The 24,855-nt window shown below is 28.3% G+C and overlaps 1 protein-coding gene across 1 annotated transcript in view; it reads right to left on the reverse strand.

Moving 5' to 3' along the window:
- Positions 1 to 24,855, reverse strand: part of LOC112594713 — a 301,926-nt gene that overhangs the window by 65,934 nt on the left and 211,137 nt on the right. The window contains exon 6 of the mRNA XM_025339666.1: positions 18,604 to 18,784. Within this exon, the coding sequence (XP_025195451.1) occupies positions 18,604 to 18,778 (175 nt within the window). The 5' untranslated portion in view covers positions 18,779 to 18,784. The remainder of the gene's footprint in view (positions 1 to 18,603; positions 18,785 to 24,855) is intronic.

The raw sequence follows: 24,855 nt of genomic DNA on the forward strand, positions 1-24,855 counted from the left end.
TTAAAAATTTATATTATGTAAATTTTAAATATTTTAATTGAAATATAATTAATAATGTATATGTATTTTTAATATAATATAATAATGCTTATAATATGATATAAAATTAAAATCTATAGTATAATTAAAAGTTATTTTGTACTTAATCCATTAATTCTTACTCTAGGAAAATCGTTCGTTGTTTTGCTGTTATTCGGAACTTACTTAAGATGACAAATAGAATACTTATATAATTCACACACATATTAAGAGAAACTATAGAATGGATGTACTAGTATAAGTTATTCGTAAATCAATTTTTATAAAACTCAAGTTTTTTTTTTTTTTTTTTATTCATTCCTGGACTCTTAAGATTTGTTGGTTTTTACCTCTTAAACGATTGCGTCTAAATCCATAGAGACGATGACTAGTATAAATCTGTACGTCACTCAATATATAAATATATTAAGGAATACGAGGCTTCGGTGGGGTTTGATGAGCTAAGCTATAAAACACTTATTGCAGAATCTCCTCCATAATTCATAGTATTTAAGGTGATAATTTATTCAGTTATATCGGAAAAAGTCCACAATGTCGTTATAAGCACTTACCTAGTAAGATCTTAGACGGGGCCTAGTCACAGTATTATTAAATTTTATACAGGGAAGATAAAATTTGTTTACTCCTCTTACCGTTTCGCCATCTCCTGACACTGCACTGAAGATAATCGAGGTTATGTTTTGTTTTGTCATGGTAGGTGCAGAGGTAAGCTTAGGATGGTTTTATTATTTTTTTTTTCATAGTATTTTAAATAATAATAATATACATAATAAATAAATATATACAATATATTATACATTATACATATAACACATTTTTATTCACTTTCTGCATTGGTCACGTATATATTATATTATTTATTATTGTGGATGTGGTCTATCCAAGTTGCGATTGCTACAGAATATCATTCATATCTTTTCCACTTGTCTTCTTGTCGTTATATTCCTTTCTCGCTACAATTCCTTAACCAACCACCTCGAATATTTGCATAGGATTTTAAGCACGTTTGTACGCAATTGTCTGTCTTTCTTCCAACAACGGCTGGGAAACGGAAAATAGTTTATAGCTATCAATATTTTATCCTATTCAAAGAGAATGTGTGTACATTTTTTTTTAAGCACCTATTTTATCGGAATAATTTCTTTTAAAAAAACAATATTGTGATCGTTGTCGTAGGAGTAATTCAAATATTTGAAATTGGATATTTGCTTATAAAATGTATTATAGTATTATTGTAACTTTTTTTTTTTTTTATTAACTTAAGCCATTTTATATAACTGTAAAATTATCAATACATGTTTTGTTAATATGTAATTATTAATAACACAATTGTAAATTGCGTTTTAAATTTATAATTAAAAATAGTTTACAAAATAAAAAATAACATCACTTTGCCTCATCAAAATTTAAAAAAAAGAATTAGGTACGTTCATAAAGTTTATAAAAATAATTAATTACTGTCTCATAATTACAGAATATGTTCTATGTTAGATTAGAAAATCCGAATAAAACTAGTACGAAATATATGAAGCTCCTCTTTGATATATTGAGTTGAAGAGAAAACATAAAAAAATTAAACTATACTTATATAATATATTAAAATACCATTGATATACATCATACATCATGTTATTTATGTATTCATATCAATTTGTCAACCAAAAGAACAATGTAAGACAATGTGTATTTGATAATACTAGTTCTTTATAAATTATGGTATTGAAGTTTGTATATACAATATTCACTAAATTCGTTCACCCATGTGAAGATTTGATTATGCCATAAACGAATAAAACACCTCATATAATTTTGGAAATTAAAATAGTATATTGTAAGATATGAAGCAAAAATTTCTTAAGAAACTCATCGCATATGTTTTAATTTCACTATCAGACTAAGAAAGAATTAAATAAGTTGATAAATACACTAAAATATTCGGAAATTTTCACAGTCATAAAAAATATGGACATCGCTTGTCAGCATCGCAATAATTATTATTGGTTGACATTTGACAATACACCAAATTAAAACAATGACCAGTAGTGATAAACGTTTCAAGCTTGACGTCATATCTTTCTCTTTTTTACTCTCTCTCTCTCTCTCTCTCTCTCTATCTTATATGCAGATATGCTTATATACATTAAATACGCGGACGTCTTAAAGACCTTCTGTTTTTGCTTCCATGGGATGACACCCCGCTGTCATCATCTGAAATTTATTTTCTGCCAATTTATCACGAGCTTCGTTTCAACATTTAAATCCAGACCTAATTTAAATATTTGATGCATCCTTGTCCACCGTAATGGAAGTTTTTATTACGTTCCGCCGCTGGTGGCCGTAAAAAAAAAAAAAGAAAAAATGAAAATAAAGAGAAAAAATCCATTTTCGACCTCTTTCGACGTCGCTTCCGTCGTCGTTTTAGTGTACTACACTTTATATTATTATTATTAATATTGGTCATCACAAAACAATGTAATACAGACTCACAAGTAAAATTACCAATGGTTAGATGTAGATGCATTCAACAGGATCGAGACATGATCATAATATAATATAGATAAATGTCTATAATATCTATTTCTTTGGTATTCAAGTATATGCATATTATAGTAGTACATAATACATAATATAATATTATACATGCGTGGTTGAAATGACACGTTACAACTATTTTTATTCTCGTAGAGTATTGTGATATAATATAGGTTATATTATAAACGAACAACAAGACTCCGCGCAATACCGACCGATTGGTAGGAACCCGGCGATTGATTTATATTTTCCAGCCGACGAGACGGTCGAGTGACGAGTGATAAAGTGGGACGACGACGACTGACGAATACAGGTGGATAGTAGGTGACCGAATGGTGACGGACCGGATGAATACACAAGCAGCCGTGGAAAGAGAAAACACCGATCTAACATTCTACCGGAGAAAAAAATATCCCTGCTGGTACCGGACACGAGACTTCCACGTACGTTCATTAATCATAAAATATTTAGACGGCGACGGCAGAAAAGTCGTCGGGTGACGATCCCAGCACAAAAACAGTGACTTATTATAATAATTGTTTAGCATTAGAAAAACTGTTTCAACGCATCTCGCTCACTAACATATGTGTCATGTGACAACGGGTTTTCTCTTCGATCAGCTGCATACCATTTAGTGGTAATTATAATATGATAAATAAATATGATAAAATGCGATAGGGCGATCCTCACACCTTAAACTGGACACATTTATTAGCAACACAGTTTCAAATAATATAAATCCCTCATAAATATGTAATATATATATTACTGAAACTTTATTGAAAATTTACTTCTTCTCCCTCCCTCTCTTTTAAACTACCCATGGATACGTAACTGAAGCTGTGTACGCGCTTAGGGATAATAGCAGGTGTCGTCTACGCGTATAGTGTAAACGAGCTACCTGGACTCTAATATAATTCAATTACGCGAACGGTCGCGTTTTATCGCATCACAAATACACGGTCCGCCAGGATAAATAAAAATGTTATCAACAATATTATAATCGGAAATATACCTAAATATTTAAAATCACCTAGTGAAAATAATAAAAATGCATTTAGATTTAGAATAAACTTAATGTCAAAATTTCTTAATCTATAGTTATTCTCAAATCTGCTGAAAATATTTTTACAGATGTATCAAATATGAAAAATTTTACCATACAGCACAAAGTCACTAAATTTTCGAGAGGAATGTGACTTCTACGAAGGAGCAAATTTTGTTAACAACAAAGGATATACAATTATACAAATAGCTATGCCACAAACATCTCGAGAAAAAAAAACGTCAACAACCTTCGCAATTTAACTTTTCTATCAATCCTGAACAGTGAACACCATTATCAACAACCAGGTATTGAAAAGCCGACAAAACCAATCATTTAAAGTTCTAAACATCACTTAACAAATACAACAAAGTGTATCAGAGGTACACATCATTAACGCGCGTTCCTTAAAAATCAATATGCAATTCGAAAAAACGACTGACCGATAAAAGCAATATAACTATAATATAACCTTTTTTTTTAGGGAAACATGGTGTTATGATTATTTAATTTAATTTTAGAGACTTAGAGTGTATGTTTTATGAAACATGTTTACTAATCGTTGTCCAAAAATTGTTGGATATAATAAAATACTGTTTGTTTTTTTCTTATTATGCAAATTAATTTAATTATATATGTTGCATAATTTACAATTTTTCCATTGTCGATATCAATATCGAATTATGTTTTTAATTGACTTGTTATTGTTGTTATCGACAACAATACCATATTATGTTGTTAATTTTTTTATGAGTATTAGGACTGTTTAAATATAATTATAATTTATTATGATTAAATCTTTGAAACTAAAGTTGATAATTTAATATTGTATTTAACTACATATCTATGCATACATACATTTATTCGTTCATATACAAATACAATTAATTTAAATTAAATAAGTTGCATAGTAAAAAAATTAAAAACTAATAAAATGATAAATCGTTTTGTACAACTTAAGGTATACTTGTATGTTGTACCGGAAAAGTAGATTAGCATACATGCTGCGGTAGAGTTACCAGAGAAAACTAATCACAAAACTTTATGGATTAGACTTGTGTATGTAAAACAGTAAAATGTATAATATATTACCTGGACAAAAAGTTATGGTTTTTGTTAGTTAGCTGGTCATTCAAACTACCAAAATTGTAAATGTACCGCGAAAATCATGGTAAAAGATTGTGTTTATATTTTGCATTATTACGATACAGAATTTCTAATTTAGTTAAAATTATAACGGGAATATATATTATGATGAATAATTATAAGTTATAACAGTGAATTAAAATGTAAAAAAAAAATATTTTTATGAGATGTATTTTGTATTTTTTTTGATAATTGAATGTGGTTTTTAATATTTTAATTAATATACTTAATGCTTTCATTAAATTAATAATTACTAATGTAATTTTTAAATATTTAACTAATGTTTAATATTTGTTTCAGGAAATTTAATTTTTAGATTTAGACTATTTTTAGTTGTATTGTAAATAATATTATTACTATAAAATTGTTTATTAAATTAAAGATAATTTTAGTTTTAACTTTTAATTGGAATTTCAGAATTCATGATAAATAATTAAAAGGCAATCTGTGTTAAATAATAGTCCCAAATCTTTACTGAAAGTTTACATGTTAATTAAGTTATTAAAATGGTTTAGTTGTAAAGTCTGTAATATAAAAATAATTATTGTACGTTTTTAAATTATTAACTAACGAATGGTTTTCTATAATAAACAACAAAATCTTTTATTATGTTAATTATGCTTTACAATAATAATTTTAATAAACCTTTATATTTGTTTAAATTACATTAAATAGGACTGATCCAATTTATCGGACAAATATTTGTAGCGATAAATATATTTAAGTATAAAAGATCCTTTCTAATTGTATAATATTTCTATAACTTCTATACTGTATTAATGTATAATATTTTATACATCTAATTTTATATGAATTTACCCTACCATACACTATTATAATTTAGAGAAATTTTATTTGTCTTTAATAGAATTTTTTTTTATATTACCTAGTCAATTATATCCTTTATACATGATATATTGATATTTTAACATAAATATTAATTTAAGAATGGTTTGAGCATAATAGTCTTAATAATTATTATCATTTACTGGGAAAAAAAATCAGGAGTTATAAATTATACAAAAAATGTCAACAAAAATAGCGATTCACTATAAGAAATGAATAATATTTAGAGAAAGTAAAACAATAGAAAAAAATAATTTGTTAAAAAAAAGAATACGTTTCACTCTTTTTCTTTTGCAGATGAGGTTTACTTATCATTTTTAATTTATTTAATTTATGTCGTTTTCAGTAAATATAAATGAGATACCGGCGATAATGTATACATGAATAAAAAGTCCAAGATAATGACGATTCATTATTGTTTGTAATTTAATAAACTCAAACCATTTCAAGTGACGTGATACCAAAGAAATAATGGTTATTTCTTTAAAATGTTTTTCTTTTATTTTTATGCAATAAAATTTTTATATAATGGATAATAACAGAATATTTTATACTGCTTTACAATTATTCGTGCTTGCGTTTTACTTGAATACTTGGTGTGTAATATAATATTTTGTTGGAAAAATAATAAAAGTTCATTTAGTCACCTTAGAGCAGTGGTTCTCAAATAGCGTTCTGTTAACTAGCTGTAGATGTGTCACAAAAATGGTTCTTCGTTGAAGTAAAAGTTTCTCATGTACCATATAAATTACGTAAAAAGCAAAGTGTGCTGTCTAAAAAAAGTTCGAGAATCATTGCCTTAGAGTTTGTTATGATTAAGTAGAAAAAAATGTATAGTAAAAATAATCATTGAGTTTAATGAAATAGTTGATAATAACATAAATAAATATGTTTGAATTTATTTTGCAAGGAAGACAATGACTTAGCTGAGGCTATGGCTGGTAAAAAAAAAAGATAAACAAAGATTCATTTTCAACGAAAAAATTGTAAAAATAGACAACGTAGTTATATAATAATATTGAAATGCTATGGAAAATTGCACTCTTTTTTTTAATATTTTTATTTAAAAAATAAAATAAGTAAAAAGCGGCATTTCAAATACATTTGTTTTATAGATCTTTATCCTTAAGATATAGATGTATAAAGTAAATTATTTATAAAAATGAAAATAAATTGATTGATGGTATTAACGAAGTCAAAAAAACTAAAGTTATTATTATAATTTGATTTTAAATGTTAAATTATAATATAATATAATGAATATTAAACTATTCATTAACATTTTATTGTTTATTGAATATTTTTAATTTGTATTCCGTCATAATAATTTAGTATAGTATAAAATAATCTATATAATATGTACTATATTATTTGAACTGTAAAAAGACAATTTATTCTATACTGTTTTTGAAGTTGATAAATATATACTTAAATTACGCATGGATTTGTTAAATACATTTCTAAGTTTTACACACGTTGTAAAATAAATTTATATTATACATGTATTTGTAATGTAAGTTATACACACACACACACACTCACACATATATATTCACAATATATATGGTATAAAATTTTAGTAGTAAATATTTTATACTATAATGGAATAAGTTTATAAAAATACACTTACAACGCAAAATAAATAACATTTTAAACAAACGCATTTTAAATTCGAATTATTTTACGAGACATTCGTAATATTCCTACAGGATCTAAATAAACACTATTTTATGTTTTGTTTCCTATCTTGAATTCACACTATCGACAAACAATTATCAGTCAAATTGCGATGTCGCATCGTTTTATTTCAGTCCGTTACCAGACGAATAAACTCAAAATTCGAATCGTAAATTAAAATAAAACGAACAACAAACTACGTGGTATAATATACGTGTACTCATTGAATATAAAATTTTGCTCGTGTGGTTGAAAAAAAAATACAAAACAAACGAAAGGTCGCCGGGAAGACGACCACAATCGAAGGACCTAGTGTTTATATATTATATTGTAGTATGTCTATATAATATATACAGTGGTAGCAGGTACTGACGTTGTAATTAATGGACCGAAAACCGTGCACCGAGGTGGGATAAATCTCGAAAAATATCCTTCGAGTGCCACGAGAGGCGGACGGTACAACACCAACAAATGGTGTGAGCAGGGAGGGGGGCGCGTTAACCTAAACAGAAAAGTCTATTTGTTTTTCGAGCCAACCGCGGGCAATTCCGGAAGTTTCTAACGTTAATTAAATTACTTAGGTGAAACGCTGCCCATCAATATGTATGCACGCGCGATTGGACGTACATAATGTATACGACGTAGGCACAGTTGATGTACATCGACTTAAGAATAGATGTATATACGACCGGTGTATGCGATTTTCGCCCGTACAACCCATCCGACACGGGTCGTAGAGAATATTTACCGTTTTCCATTAATTAAAGAGATCCGCCGCAATACCACAGCGCACTTTCCGCCTATTTCTCTACCGATTTTCCTTCTGTATATATATATAATTTTCGTTTACTCGCTCATCCATCCGAGTTGGTGTGTTGTGCATGTACCTACAGGTTTTTCTATGCGTATTATATAATACACAGACACACATACATTATATTATTGCATGTACAGGCGCCCGAGAATAAAATAAATCGCGTGTCTTACCGAGAAACTACTTCAAAGGTTAGGTATCTATTTAAAACCGCGCAGGGGTGCAGTTGGTCGATTGAATCATTTAAAGAGTTACAATAACTTTTGCGGATATGAATGCAACATTAAGAAGAGCCCGTTCAACTTTTATAAAAGCATCTCTCTGCTACTTTAATTGTGGTCGATACATTTTTCATCAAAACCGATTCCGCTTTGTCAGAACATTCAAATATAGCTTATATGAACACATAAAAGTTATATTAATACTTCTTTAAAGAATAATATGGAAAAATATTATTTATTTCAAAATCCTTATCATCAATTAATATATTTTTATTAAAAGTTACTGTTGTCTTTTTTTTATATTTAGATACGGAATTTTATTGATAATTTGTCATATAACAATAATTTTTAAGTCCAAAAAAAAAGCAAAACTTCAATATGGTACTTTAAAACGTAGTTATGTACTTTAAATAAGTTTTATAGATATCCCACTTTGAAAAATCAACGTACCTAAGTTAAATGTCTAATAACTTAATGTCTATTAAAATCCTATACGAGAATTTTAAACCATAATATAATTATATACTGTAGTCACGTACAGTCTCTATATTCAATGTAATAAAATTATTTTCGACGTTTAAAACATGGACAGATCGTGTAGTTGAAAAGTATACGATTTATGATTTCAAACGTTAACTTTTAACAATACAGTTACAGTATAACACAAGTAATAGAACGCATGCACTTGTACATGTTCACAAAGAATTAGATACACGTATGACGGAAAATTGCTTAAAATATAAATAAAATAAGTCAACAAATCGACGTAAAAGTTTCGGTCAGAAAACAAATTAAAAACTTGCACATCGATCAATATAAAAATAACAAATCGCAAGGTAAAACCTTCGGAAAATATGAACTGCGGCCAAATGTTTAATGTTTGGACGCGATAACAACACTATACAACGACGAAATTTAATAATAATAATGTATCGATTTTACGGTGACGGCGTAAAATATGTTCGCTGAAACTCAAACAGCATCTTTTACACGGGTAGAGCATGATTAATGATTAGACAATATTGCGATGCGCTAATAATGTAGATAAGTGCATAGGTTGGATTTTTAAGTAATGGTAAAAGATATAAAAGATAATATAATATATCAATAATGTACAGACAATTTTTGAAAAAGGGATTTGAAATAGCACCCATAAAAGATCTTCGAAGGATGAAACCTTAATCAGTGAATTCCTTTTATAAAAAAAAAAACCATAGTTACAAAATTCAGATAAAAAATCGTATAATTGTTTTTGAAAAAAATATACAAATTGACACACACGAAATTATTGGTTATCTAATAATATGATAATATCCTTGTGGTGGTAATCTTTTTTTGAACTACTATGATTTATAACTTAAAGTCACGGTTAGAAATTATCGTGTTTTACTATCGCCGCGTGAACCCGGTTTTAGAATAAAGTTTTACTTACTACCTAACCTACCTAATTTAAATGTATTCGCTATGTGTTATAGCATTTATTTTGTGAAATATAATATATAACTGTATAATAAAAATTAATTATGTAAAAGTTTTATGAAACGTGGTTACTGAATAAAACTATAAATTATTTAGGTTAACTATTAAGAGATAACGGCACTGACATATCTTAAACTGATAAGATAGTATAATGGGTTTGAGAATTTAAATTTACACATTAGGGTGAACTTGTGATATTTTTTAGACATATTGTGTGAAGTTGTATTTTATATATTACGTTATTTTGTTTTCGACTGAAATTCAAAAAAAAATGTATTCAATACATCGATAGTAATAATTTGCACACGACAAAGTATATTTAAAATTTATGAATATTTAGAAAACAATAAGTTAACGTAAGAATAATAAAATCAATCAATTGATAAGTTACTACAGATGGATCATTGTAATAAAATCGACTCATTAAGTTAGCTAAGTAACTCGTAATACAACTTAGTTATAAGTAACTTCACTTAAAGGTTTTAACCGGTTAATCTCACAGCCTTGCCAAAACATTTGAACACATTTTTCCGAAATTGTTGGTTGAAAAATGTATTTTAAGGAGTAATAATATCGTTTGGTGTTTAATTAAAAAAATTAAAATAAAATAATTAACAGTAATAATAATAATAATAATAATCATAATACAACCTATGTAATAGTAAAACGTTGGTCACCATCGAAACGAGTAGTGTAAACGAAAAACTGAGCGCGTCAACGAGGAACCAAACGTTCGCGGGAATCGTCGTCGGAATATACACATATCGGAAATGAACGTTCAGAAACAGGAAGAAGACGTCCGGCGACGACGACGACCACGGCTCAGGCGTCCGAACGAGACGCTGCCGTCGTCACCGAAAACCGTTGCCGGGTTCGGCGTACAGTTGTCGCACAAGAATACGGTGACGTCGGACAGCCCGCTCTCGGCGACGGCCGTACGCGTCTCGACGGCGCGGTCCACGGCGTTCGCCGACTTCTGCGGACAGCCCGGTTTCCCGTTGGCCACCGTCCACGGGGCGGTGGACGGCCAGCGATTGCGGTGGCTGGTGCCGCCCGAACAGGTAGACTACGACGTGTACCTACCCGTGCTGGCCGACGGGCTGCGCGAACGGCCCGTACCGTACGGCGCGTGCGCGACGCTCAGCCTGTGGGAGCTGCTGGCCCGGGACCGCTCCGGTGACCGCGTGCTGTCCGCCTTGCCGCGGACCGTGTTGCCGATCCGCCAGGCCCTGGACGTAGGCCGTCGCGACTGGCCGACCACGGTGCGCGCGCTCAAGACCCTCCAGAGGCTTGCGTCGGCCGGCCACCAAGGCCTCGTGGGCCCGGCCCTGGTGATGTACTACCGGCGTCTCTTGCCGCCCATCAACAGGTACCAACTGTGCGCCGGCACCTGCGTGACCGCTACAGACGGCCTGGACGCAAACGTCGCGTACAATCTGACCGACCTGTGCCGCGAAACGCTGCGCGTGCTTGAACGCACCGGCGGCGCGTGCGCGTACAGCAACATCAAGTCTGTCGTACCAACTTACCAGAGCTGCACCGTGGCGATTAAACGCACAGCCGCCGGTGACCCGGACAGGATCGACATCGGCTGCGCGGTGTTCCAGTAGCGACATTGCAGGACACGACGGTCGTCCTGTTTTTTTTTTTTTTTAATGGTTTTACGTTGTACGATACGATTTTTAACGTTGGCAAACCACATGGTATACTGTTATATTATTATACTATTTTACGAACGTAGCTGATGTCATGTTTTAAGTTTTTACATATATATATAATATATATACATATATTTTATTTTCAGTGTTTACCGTTGCCAATATAGTGACATAATGACGGGATTACACGGTATCGGTTTTGTAATTTCGTATCGAACAATATCGCAGAGTTGATTAATTATTTTATAATTATATTACGCATTTGTTTTCGTCCTTTGCAACTTTATTTACCTTCTCATAGCAAAGATAAATCTATCACACATTTTTACCCATCATATAGTACAACAATATATTTTTGATTTCTTCGGGTATTTTCTGGAAAATTTGGGTTAGATAAAATTACAATTTAAAATCAAAGTCTCGAGTTCATCGGATAAAGTTGTTTGTGTGTTTTAAATAAGAATAGTTCGATGATAGTGTGAATCGTTCTATACAGAGGTGGATTTTCCAATAGGCAGAGTAGGTAGCGGTTTAGGGTGGTAAAATGTTGAGGGTACAAAATTATGTAGTGCTTCATTAAATAAATCATTCGCTAAAAAAAAAAAAAAAAATAATAAAACATTTCTTCTTTTTTATTCATAAAAAACAATAATTAAATAATTTATCTATTACGATTCATTAAAATTTACAGTCGTAATAAATATAAAAATAGTCTATGCGTGCCGTTATATTGAGATACTGGATGTCAGTCGAGTTGGGTATAATATTTAAAAATGAATTTATGTTTGAATTTTCGACAATCCCAGTGATATAACTATTATCGTGAATTTTTTTAATTGAAGTAAGGCAATTCTAACAATTATATAAAGTTTTTTTTGTTTCATTATCATGTGAAGATGTTATAAAATTATTCGCAAATTAAAATAGTTAGGTTAAGAATCAATTGAAGTAGTGTTGTTTGGACACCCCCTTCTATCAAGCCGTCCAGTCTTGTAAATATTAACCATATTACTTATTGTATAGCATAATACAGATTGTAAATATATTTTTAAAATAAAATAAATAAAATAAAAAAAAGGTTAAGAATTATTACATAAAAATATTTAATATAATATCTATTTTATATTTCTATTATTATATAAAATGTTTTAAAGTATTACTTAATTTATTAAGTAGTGGTTTAAATTTAATTTTGTTAATGATGGTTCATAAAAATGATCACTGTGGCTTTAATTAAAATTTGACGTTCATCTATTGATATTTCTCCGAAGTAGTCTAATTATTTAAAAGCGAAAAAAAAAATAGTCTAAACATTTTAATGGTTTTAGGTATTATAAATTAAATATTTAAAATATTTTAGAAGGGTATTCTAACTTATTATCAATAATAGGGGTAGCAAATTTTTAGTGCCTTAAGTCATAAAAAAGTTAAATTCACCTATAGTTTCAAAGGACGAAATTCTTATAAATTTTATATTTTCTTTATGTCTGTACTAGTCGGTTCTAGGCAGCAGATATATTATCGCTTCAATTGCTCATCAAATAATTTAAAAATATGTATAATCTATAGTTGTAAAACTAAGGTATAATTTCTAATTAGTGATTGTATAGTGAAAAATTAAATATTTAGTTTTGTGGATCATTAATTTTGACTTATTCGGTGGCAAGCACACTGATGTTAACCGTCAACACTTTCCCGCCTTAATTGTTTGAATTCGGTGTTTGTATTATATTATCCACATCCATTATTTTTACTAGTTGTAATTCAAACCTTAGTATCCTAAGTTATCAATATATGATATGAAATTTCTAGTCCACACTTTTCATGTTACACATCTGTTTACACTACTGTCTGTGTGAAAAATATTTAATAAATTTACTTCAAACACTTGTCTTGATGTGTCAAAATATGATGCCATATTATTACACCCGTGAAATACTCTATCATCAATAACGTACAATTTTATTATTGAAAAACGAAATTAAATTTGAGTTATATAAATTTGACAATACTGACGTACTGATATTTGTTATCAATTATCATATACATATATATTATTTATAAGATGTCATGCAAATTGTGCGAAATGCGTGTAGTGTGTAGTATCAAAAAAAAAAAAAAAGAAAAAAGTTAAATAACGCTAACAACATGTATTTTTGTATTGTTCAAAAATAAAAAAAATAGGATAAAAAAGTTATTATACATTTTTATACGTTTAAATATCATAATATAAGTATTTGCGCATCTAATAGTTTAAAATGAACGTATTATTTGCTTGTTAATTCATTATTTTATATACTTAGACCAGATAATTTATACGTTAATAACGATCAAGTTAGTGAAAACTTCGATGAGTATATAATTTATATCATCTATACATAATATGTATACATATCATATATGTGTGTATCGTTTATGATTGCAAGAGATGAGCATAATATAATGCGGTTATTTTCATATTCTACTTCAGTGCACTATCCACGTTTACTACGTATTGCAAGTGTGATGTGTTACAAGAAAAGTTTAATGAAAGTTTTAATAAATTGATGCTTGGAAAAACGCGGTGCTTATGTTTTACCTGCGCATATTTATCTCTCATTAACGAATTAAAGTAGATCATATACATAATCTGTTTATGAAAAGTTTTATGTATTAAATTATATATTTCGAGAGTTAGTTATTTATCAGAATACATCATAATGAAGCCTATTTTTTTAATTTTTTTTTGAGTACTACTAGTAAACATTGGTTAAAAACCTATGTCACTCGGATATTATTTTATTAAAAAATCAGATCAGGGTATAAGAAGTTCAGAAAATTAGTCGAGATAATCTGACGATAGCCTATCGACAAGACGATTTTTATAATCGCTCTTATACAGCCACACTTTGAGCTTCCATTACAAATTCTTTTCAAATTTTTTTGTTACTATTGTAAGCTTACAAACACAAGGTAATAGATTTGTTCTTAATAATATGTGTAAAATATATACTTTACAAAATCTAAAAATGTGTTCTGGACACATTCCAACAATTTATTTATGAATGTTATAAATTTAGTGACCAAATTACTGGGTCAGTGGTCGGAAATCGATTGAGTTGTATTAGGACACAATGCCATAGCAAGCAGCCATGCGGAATCGAAATTACATATTTGTGCTGCACATTTTTCTACGCATGATAAAAAAAAAAATATCATGTTTGATAAAGAGGACAGATAAGGAACAAACATAATAAAATGTAAAAAGTCACGGATCATCTGCATTCTGATAAAGTACATTTTGTGACAAAAGTGATGGCCATTAACTCTATACACAAAAAGTATATTGAGCCACGCAATAATCCTATACAATATATAAAAAATATATTATTATGATTGCCAAGGAACATAATTATTTATCGATGTTCGATAGGGTCGCAGACATACAAAAGAATATTGAAAGTCGCATTTGGAGCGCAATATAAAATAAAAATCCTAGTGCCAGTCTCTGGCGTCGTCAGCAAACAGTTAGCAATTGACAAGAAGACACATTTAGGTGTTTACCTAGTATGGATAACGGATATAAGGTGGTAAGGATTACGGGTAAATAGAAGAATATCGAACAAAATTGCGGTGGTAAGAAATTGTCACTTTAATGTGTCACTGTATTGTGGAAGAATTGAAAAATCTGAAACTTTCTCCAAACTTGATCTAATTAATATTTTACACTTCATGTAAGATGTAAGATGTTCCTATGATTTTCGGAAAGTTTTGAGTTGCAGCAGGTACTTTTTATTTATTAGTGGTGTTCAATTTTTGCTTTAGATTCTTTTTTAATAAAATTGAAATTAACTACGAGGCTTTAAGATCTATGTAATTACAAAAATGTACATTATATAACAAAAAAAAGAAAAAAAAATGTCTACCATTTTTTACGTTTTGAATTGCACAATTGAAAGCAGAATCCTTTTCAAAGATTGTTAGGGTTGAATATCAATTGAAAAGTTTTTTTTATTAATAAATGTTTAAAGTTAAGGTGAACGGATTAAAATGACAAGGTATAGCTCAGAAATGTTGTAGTTCACTACTCCGCTCATCAAAACTTTAATTGCTTATTAATTTAAACTTATTTGTTCAACTATAATCGATATATACCTTTGGTGGTTGTTTAACAACATTTTTTAGTAAAAAATGACTTTGCTCTCAGCTGTATACAAGTTGAAGAAAGAATTATTTAAAAAAAAATTGAAAGAACGTAAAAATCACCACAATAAAAATAATTAAATAATTGATTACTTAGATATTTATTGGGCCAAAAGGGTGTTATACATATATACTTAACAAATTTGTATTAACCAAATAATATAATCTAAAAAATTATAGACATACTATTTATCGGCCAAATTGTATTAAAATACTACGTAATAATTATTTTTGAGTGCTATGCGCAACAAATGGTTGGCTGATGACCAATATTATTAAACTGTCAGTTTCTGCGATCGCCGCCGTCATAACGATGTTCATATAGTGACAACAGAAACTTTTGCATGCGTCAAAATAAGATATTTCATAAAATAATTTATTTTTATTATATTGTATTGTTTATTTTTTTCAATAAATTGTATGGCAAAGTACAATAATATTATAAGCAGAACTTGTGTTTGGAAAAAAAAAATTGTTTTATGTTATTTACGATTAAAACGGTTATACAAATTTTGAATTTATCGTTATTCAAAATTAAAATTTTTAATATATTTTATAAATTATAACTATTAAATAATTGGAAATTAATTATTTCGTTTAATGATATACTACTCGTATATTTAACGTTTTGCGTATGTTTTGTTTTATGATGTATCATATATTTTGTTAATCATTATGTTTTGTTTTGTGTTATTTAACTATTGATGTTTATCGTTTTCCGTTATAATTACGTTAAAAATCTCAATCGTTTTTTTTATCAAATATAGCGTTTTTATAACTTTGCAAGCCCTGAATTTATAAGTAATAAATATCTAATACAAAATTACAGGCTTCTAATAAATATTTATTGAGGTTACTGAATTTAATTAAAGACTAATACTTTGCGATGCATCTAATATAAAAATTATAATATTATTATGTTCGATGTATTTATTATTATATTGTTGTGACTAAAACTGTCACATAATACGCATATATACTACTCATTTTTCCATTTTATTGGTTTTTAAATTTATACCTGTCTAATGTATGTTTAATAAGTCAGTGACTGACGTATATCATTGGGAAAACGCTTATAGGCTATACCACTTATCTCAAAATTGTTCGAAAATTAAATTTTAATATCAAAATTTGTATAACCATTTGGTAGTGTTCTTTCTCATATTTAAAATAGATTTTTTTTTTTTTTGGTGCGATGATATATTTTTTTTGTAATAATTCGTATCTGTATAATTTCACAAATAATACGTATCTATCTATTATTAACACAAACAATTATTTATATTTCTGTTGATTTCTGTGTATTACTGTTTTACTACAATAACAATATTTCTAAATACAACCGATGAAAAATTTTAATTATTTTCAATAAATATTAATTAGTTGTTATATATTGTTTCTTTAATTTTAAACAAAATTATATTAAACAAAATGTTCAATAGAACAAACATTTCTCATTAAAGGGCACACACAAATGGAATACGATAGTGTTCATAGTGTTATTGAACGTTATTTGGAAGATAAAGAAATATTTGCCTTCAGAATTTATATGGTTGACTAAAGAAGCACAAAGATATCCTACACACGAAACAATTCAATTACATTCGATGATTTTTTTTAAACTTTAAAGCTAATTCAACAAAGATATAAATCAATCAAACCGTTTATACAAAAGGTGATCCTGAAGTGAAGAATTTACGAGTATTGAAGTATGAATCAATCAGTAAAAAAAATATTTTTTTAGAAGCATACTTACGCATACTTATGAATGCTGCAGAGCCGTTAAAACCAAAGATCACTAATTCAACACCGAATGTTCAAAACTATACCCCATATAAATAGTCAATAGAATTAATACTTTTAAATGGAATGATCTTTAACGCTTACAACCTTATTCGCCAAATGATACTTATTCATTTTATAATAACCAGTCTCATGTAGATACTCTAAGAAAAAAACTTAAGTATTAAAATCTTGATTCAGCAACTAAGCTATATACTTGTATTTATTACAAATCCAAATAATATATTATATTTCATAGTTTTAAGTTCTTATATGTTGTATTTAAATCATTAATTTTTAATTCAAACTGTTAAAATCACACGATCATTATTTAACCATGGTTATACCAAGTTTTAAGTTGTTTTTTTTTTTGGATCCATTTAAAATAAAATAAACTTATTATCATAATTAATGTAATATTAGTTACAAGAAGTATTAGCTGTTTATAATATTTAAGACTGATATAATAATTACACGGTACTATAACAATGTTATTATTTAAATTGAAAAAAACACAATCTAGTTTTCGTAAACTATAATGTGTCAAGTGATTAATGATGATTTTATAAAAAAAATTATAGTTGATAATATGTTTGGTACTTAAAATAATCAGTTTTTTATTCATCCTGATAAATTACGCAAACCGAGGTACGTGCTATTTCCATTTGATCATTAATGATTTTAATTTTTATAAAAACTAATAAAATATACACTTATGACTTTAATTCATGTAACTTAGTCTTTCAGAATTAGCGAAACCCAAGAATTCTAATTACTAATACTCGTGTATCACGCGTATACTCGTATGTTATTCGGGTTTTGTATCAAAATAAATAGTTATGGGAAACGGTTAAGTAGGTATTCATTGGTTTCAAATGATTAACTTATTTGGTGCTAACAAATACGATTATATAGAACGATGTTTGGTTCTGTTAATTCATTGGACGCGTGAAATCACGACAAAGATTCGGTCTCGTAAACCATTTATAGTTATGAACCTTTTAATCTATTTGTACGACAATAAAATCTATTTTAATGTTATTGAAAATATTCTGCATATGTATACTATATATGCGGTATCTGACAATTCTAACTCTAAGCAAAATTGTTATTTATTGTTTCACATAAACATAATAGTGCACAGCATATTGTCGTAAATAGAAACACAAAAAAGAGACTTACGTGAACAATATGGTGGTTCATCTGATTTGTCACCACAGTCATCGTTGCCGTTACAGAATTTGTCTAAAGCTACACAATAGCCCGTATCACACATAAACTCAGACAATTGACAGCCAATACTGTAATTGATCATGCACAGCACACCGCATAGGAATATAAATCTTCGTACTTGCATTGTGGTCTGTAAGCAAATAAAAATCAATCAATTAGATATTTTAATATTGTATAATTTTATTGGTGTTTGTATTTTTTTTTTTTTTTTTTAATAATACAACCTACAAAAAATATTATAAGTTTATATCATAAAGTATACACCGTGATAAATATTGACAATAACAATAATAATGTAATATTACAATAAACCACATTTAATAGAAGTTGTTATAATATTAAAAATATTATGATAAATATGACTTTATTCAAAAAATTAAAATAAAAAATTTAAGACTCGCGATATTTTGTTGGGGGAGATGCCGTGAGACTGTTATTGCACGTTCAGAAATTAAACATTTAAAGAATCATTTCTCGATATAAAAAGCAGTAATATACAGGCTATAAATCAAGAACTGAGCTTTAAAACCGTCAAGACAACCAACAATTCGGTCAAGTTCGGTAAAACTTTTTTTTACGATCAATGAACACCTGTTGTATAGAAAATCATCACAAAAGGCCGAATTTCTTCAGAAACATAAACACTAAACAGCAGTGATTAAAGACACGTCTTCTATATTATAAATACAGTCTGGAATTTATAAGGATGGATAAATATAATATGCAAATATAGAAATAATTTCAACCTTCATTATCATTTCTAGTGCAAATAGGTAAACAACCGACAGCTGGCCAAATTTAATTTACAAAAATTAACATAAAACGTAACAGTAGAAACAACACTTCTTATTCGTTTATCATATTTATTTAATCTGCTTAAAATATAATACCATCTTTTTATTATTATTAGCAATAATTTATTACTATTATTGTTTAGATTGTTTAAAATGTATCATAATATTAAAGCACGACTTGATATTATAATTATACAACGTAGGTATCTCGTGTGTTCCGTACTTTCATATAAAAATAACTATAATATAAATAGCCACTTTTCATTTATTATTGAAAAAAATAATTTTATATGTTCATTAAATAGTATGTTAAATTATTTAATATTACATGCATTTATTTTTTTTTTTCATAGAAAAAAACGTGCTTTAAATATTCATCTCATTATTTTCGTACTATTTTGAACTGCCGACGAATTCGAATTTCAATAATCTATTCTCTTTTAATGTATTTTCAAATTTTCAATAGAGACAGACCGTTGCATACACCTTACTTTGAGTATTTATATATTTTATTCTGTATACCCTTGTCAATCCAGAAAGTTCAATTTAGAATCTTTATTGCACATATCATTTGTTATTCGTATATATAAATATAATACATTAGAGCTCGCCTCGATTTTCACATTTAATATTTCGCTTGCGTACAATATTTCAACAGCACTAATACAGCGTTATAACAGTACATCACGCTTATACGGTAAGACGAATTACTGTAGTATATTTCATGAAGATAAAAATAAAAATAAATATTGAACTAGAATTATAATATTATACTGGCTGAATTATTAATTTATTAGGTATTGATTAACAACGTAACAACGTATTATAACATAAATCATGTCCCTTTCGAGTCCTGGAAGTCGTTATTTTGTGACTAATTACACTGGCTAATGGTAATAAATAAAATAATATGAAAAAGGATGTAGCCGACAAGAGAAATCGCATTGAAATATGAATGTTGTGACAGCGTTGAGATATAAATTATTAAATACATAACATAATATAAACTGCAAAACCTCATAAAAACATATTATTATACATACATCGGTCATAGTATCGACTTTTGCACTGCAATGTGCGTTATGATGTATATAAATCATGATGATGAGGATGATGATGATGATGATGATGATAATAATAACAATAGTTATAACACAAAACACCTAATAATAAATTATAATGAGTATAACTGTGTTATTGTATGACATCATTGAAATCATAACGCGTACGGTTTAGATGATATTTTGCGTGTTAGCAGTGTTACGTATTTTATAGTATACCTAGTTGATTTGTCAATGTTAACTCCATGATGCACTCCACGTCAATCTGTATAATTGTCTCCGTTGTGATTATAATTAGATGCGTATAATTCCACTTACGTGGTTTCAGTGCAATTCTATTTTGTGTGTGTGTGTTGTGTGTGTGTGTGTTGTGTGTGTGTGTGTGTATGTGTAGTTCGCAGTGAAACATTATTTTGACCCCGCATACACAGTAGTCGTCATCAACGTGATCTAAAAATATTCTCGCTGAACATTGATTCAACTTGGCGATATTAGCTATTTTATCATCTAACACTTCTATTGATTTTCTTCTAACACTATCTTTCCTCCTCGTTTACTTGGAAAACTATTTAAATCCCCCAAAGCCCATATCAATTAGAATAAAGTCATTGCTGAACGTTATTATAGACACCAATGAAAACGCTTTGAAAATTCCGTCTACTAATTGAGACGCGAATAAGGTATTGTACGCCTAAATGTAATTTAACAATTCGTTGTACTTACTACTTACGTTCTCGCAATAATTGTTGTATACTACAGCAATCATTAATTGTCGAAATGATGCTGTTGAAACAGACAGCAACAATATGTAATAAAATAATAATATATTTTTTTTTTCTGAACAATTTTACTAATTTTTACATTTCCATTTCACTTTATTGTTTTAATAATAAAAGAAAATAATAATTTTCTATGATTTTAAAAACATCAGCGTGTATACATTTTAACGAACATGATCCAACTGTTATTTAAATTAATATTACTATGTAAATAGGCTTACTATATATATAGTATAATATATATAAATATATATTATACTAAAGAGTTTAATAATTTATTTTATAACACATTAATTTACATACAAAAACCCTTTTATTCACAAATTAAAATTTGTTAAATTAAATATTTAACTATAAAAAGTTAGTTTTAAGAATGAAAATTAAATTAATTTTGTTTGGCTTATTTGCAAATAATTACCCACGAGAGTTTAAAAATGGGAAATGTTACGAAAAAAAAAATACTGAATGTTCCGAGTATGTTTTGCATTACACTGCGATTATATTCATGGAAGTAGAGGATTTGGTTGTGGTAATTCATTAGGTAAATCCCGAAACGCGTTAGTTATAGTGCGCGGTGGTATTACCTAATTATAATATTTATTTATTTAAGCCATGGTACTGCGCGAGGAGTCTACCCGCCAATCATTACTGCAGGGTTACGTGTCAATAATGTGATTCCAGTAGGCTTTTTGGTTGAGGCTAAAATTTAAGAACCACTAACCGAGAACCGTTGGAATAGAATTCATTTGTCTTGCTGTCGTTTGCTAACCTCGGCTGACAAATAATGCGTATGGAAATTAATGGAACGTTGGATTCCACATCTCCAAAGTATATTATATTATATTCCCGTCGATTGAACCTTTACGGAATATATTGCTTGATCTGGTGGGCGTTATAAATGTGCGTATCAGTTATCCCCCCCATTTCTGAGTGTAGCAACGTAACCCCCTAGCATTATCAACTCCGTCACACAGACAAGACCCCTTTATTCTATCGGTGAAAATGTAGTTTGAAAATTGACTCTCAGCAAACGGTTCCGAAATTGAATCAGAAGACGCGTACTTGGAAACGCATCAAAACCATTTCAAGTCAATTTCAACAAGTTTTCGCAAAAAGACACCAACCATATCATATAAACCGATATATCATTAAACAACGACGATAGTATCATAGTATCGAGTTTACGTAGTACCTACCTAATTAAAGTGATTGGTTGTAAACACATATTATTTAACACTATTATACATCATATACGTGTCATATTATTATTATTAACTATAAAGTTATGGGTAAGCGTAGATAATATTATTTAAATTACTTAATTTACAGTTAAAGTGTCGAATTAGATAGTTTACTTAGGTAATATTTATTTTATAAATCATACTTTAACTAGTTATTTTATATATTATCTAACATAACTTCGTTAATGTTTCAAATTGTAGAAAATATGATCACCAATTACCGACAACGCTAGATTTCCCGAGCAACGTCTTATGTGTTGTCTCAGATCAGTCTATTCGCATCAGATATAAATTAGCACTCAGCTTCAGCAAATGCTCATGTACGTTTATCGTTTTATCATAAAATTATCGTTTAATTATAGTTTTGCAGTCATACGTGTTCACATTTGGTTCATCTGTCTCCACACTGTTGTTTTAAATGTTAATATAGTTCACGATGAATTCGAATGAATTAGGTTTAATAAAATAAAAGTTTTATATTCGTGTTAAAAATCGTTTATTAAAACCAAATGGTGCAATTTTAACTCCAGGATTAAATAAAAATAAAAAATGATCTTCTAGTGATTGTTGGTAAGAAAAATATTTCAGTGTAGTAAAAATAAACGGAATTGAAAAATTAATACTACCCATAAATAATCAAAATATAAATGTTAAATTATATCATATAGTTTAAAATTTTTAATTATATAATTTATATGTCACGGTTGAAGAAACTTTTGATTATTTACACGAGACTCATATTTTTATTGGCCACGGAGGTAGGGATTACATGTTATATGAAATTAATAAACGTTATAAAAATATTATTCAATCTGATGTTATACAATATTTGGAATTTTGTGTATACCTTGTCAGGAAAAAAAATGATGTTGTAAAATCAATAGTGTTTGAAGATTTTAACTGTCATATTGCCAAATTGATTTAAATAATTTTTAATTTCTGCCCAATACAAGGTATACACTTGTTTTAATTTATCAAGACTATCTGAACAAATTTTATATTTTGAGATCATTGAAATTTAAAAAATAAAAGAACTGGAGGATTTGCATTTGTTCTTTCGGATATTTTTTGTTTATTTGGTACCTATTCCTAGTACCTATTACAGTATCTATTATAATAAGATAATGGTCGAGAATTTTATGATAAAATTGTAAATTCTTTAAAAGAAAAAATGGTCCGAATTGATTATTATACATGAAAAACCATGATATAGCCCATCTCAGGGCAGCTTGGAGAAAGCAAACCAGGATATTTAAAATATGCTAAATACGTGTATACAAAACAATAATTTTAACAAATGGAGTGAAGGTGTTTGGTTCGTAAAATTTATGAAAAACAAAGCTTTATATTCCAGAATTAAACGAAGTCCATATGGAGCGAATAGCAATGTTTGGCAAGTTATATTTTATATTACATTTTGTATGTATTTAATTTCTACCTACATGTTATAATTACAGGAGTGTTAAAATAATTATACCTACTGTCAGTTTACAATATATTTAGATTATTTGTTAGCTGTAATTAAGTAAGCTGTTTTAAATGAAAGTTTTACACTTAAATTTACGATAACTACGCAGTCACTGGGAACTGGCCAGAATTTGTTTAAATGCACTTATACAAAAAAAAAAATGTAATACGAAACTTCTTTAAATGCCATAATAGCCCGGTGTGTACAAATAAATAATTAATTCAATTTAAAATAAATAAAATATTATAATATATTTTAAATTTAAATGTATTTTATACGGAGTATATTTTGTCAAAAATTAGCTAAAATTGTTTAAAATAACTAGGTATTCTAAGAAATAACTAGTTGAAGTATAAATTTCATGTATTATTTTATACTTAACTAACATTTGCAGGTAATTTATTATAGATTTCAAAATTTTAACTGTAATTTATGTGTACCTATATACTAATTGAGGTTATTTCAAAATAAATTGATTTTATCAATTATTAACGTTAATTGGTTAATTTTTAGTAGTGCAATTATGATGTTGTATAATTTATATAAAAATAGGTGAGTGCTATATTGTGTATTATAATATGTAATAGTATATGCGTGTAAATCTTTAAATCCGTTACATCAATATTTGATATAATACGCATGGATACTGAAAGTTACAAATTAATATGTATAATTTTACCAAACAAATATATATGTAGTTTGGTTTTCTTTAAGACATTTATTTTAAAAAAGAAAACGGGAGGAGTTATTTTTAAAAACTTATTTATTATAATAATATATTGACATGAACATATAAAAGTACGTTTTTACTTATATATTATACTAGTGTACAAACATATATAAAAAAAAAATAACACA

This window comes from Melanaphis sacchari, unplaced genomic scaffold, assembly GCF_002803265.2.
Source record: "Melanaphis sacchari strain LSU unplaced genomic scaffold, SCAv2.0 Contig23_pilon_pilon, whole genome shotgun sequence".
Classification (NCBI taxonomy): Eukaryota; Metazoa; Arthropoda; class Insecta; order Hemiptera; family Aphididae; genus Melanaphis; species Melanaphis sacchari.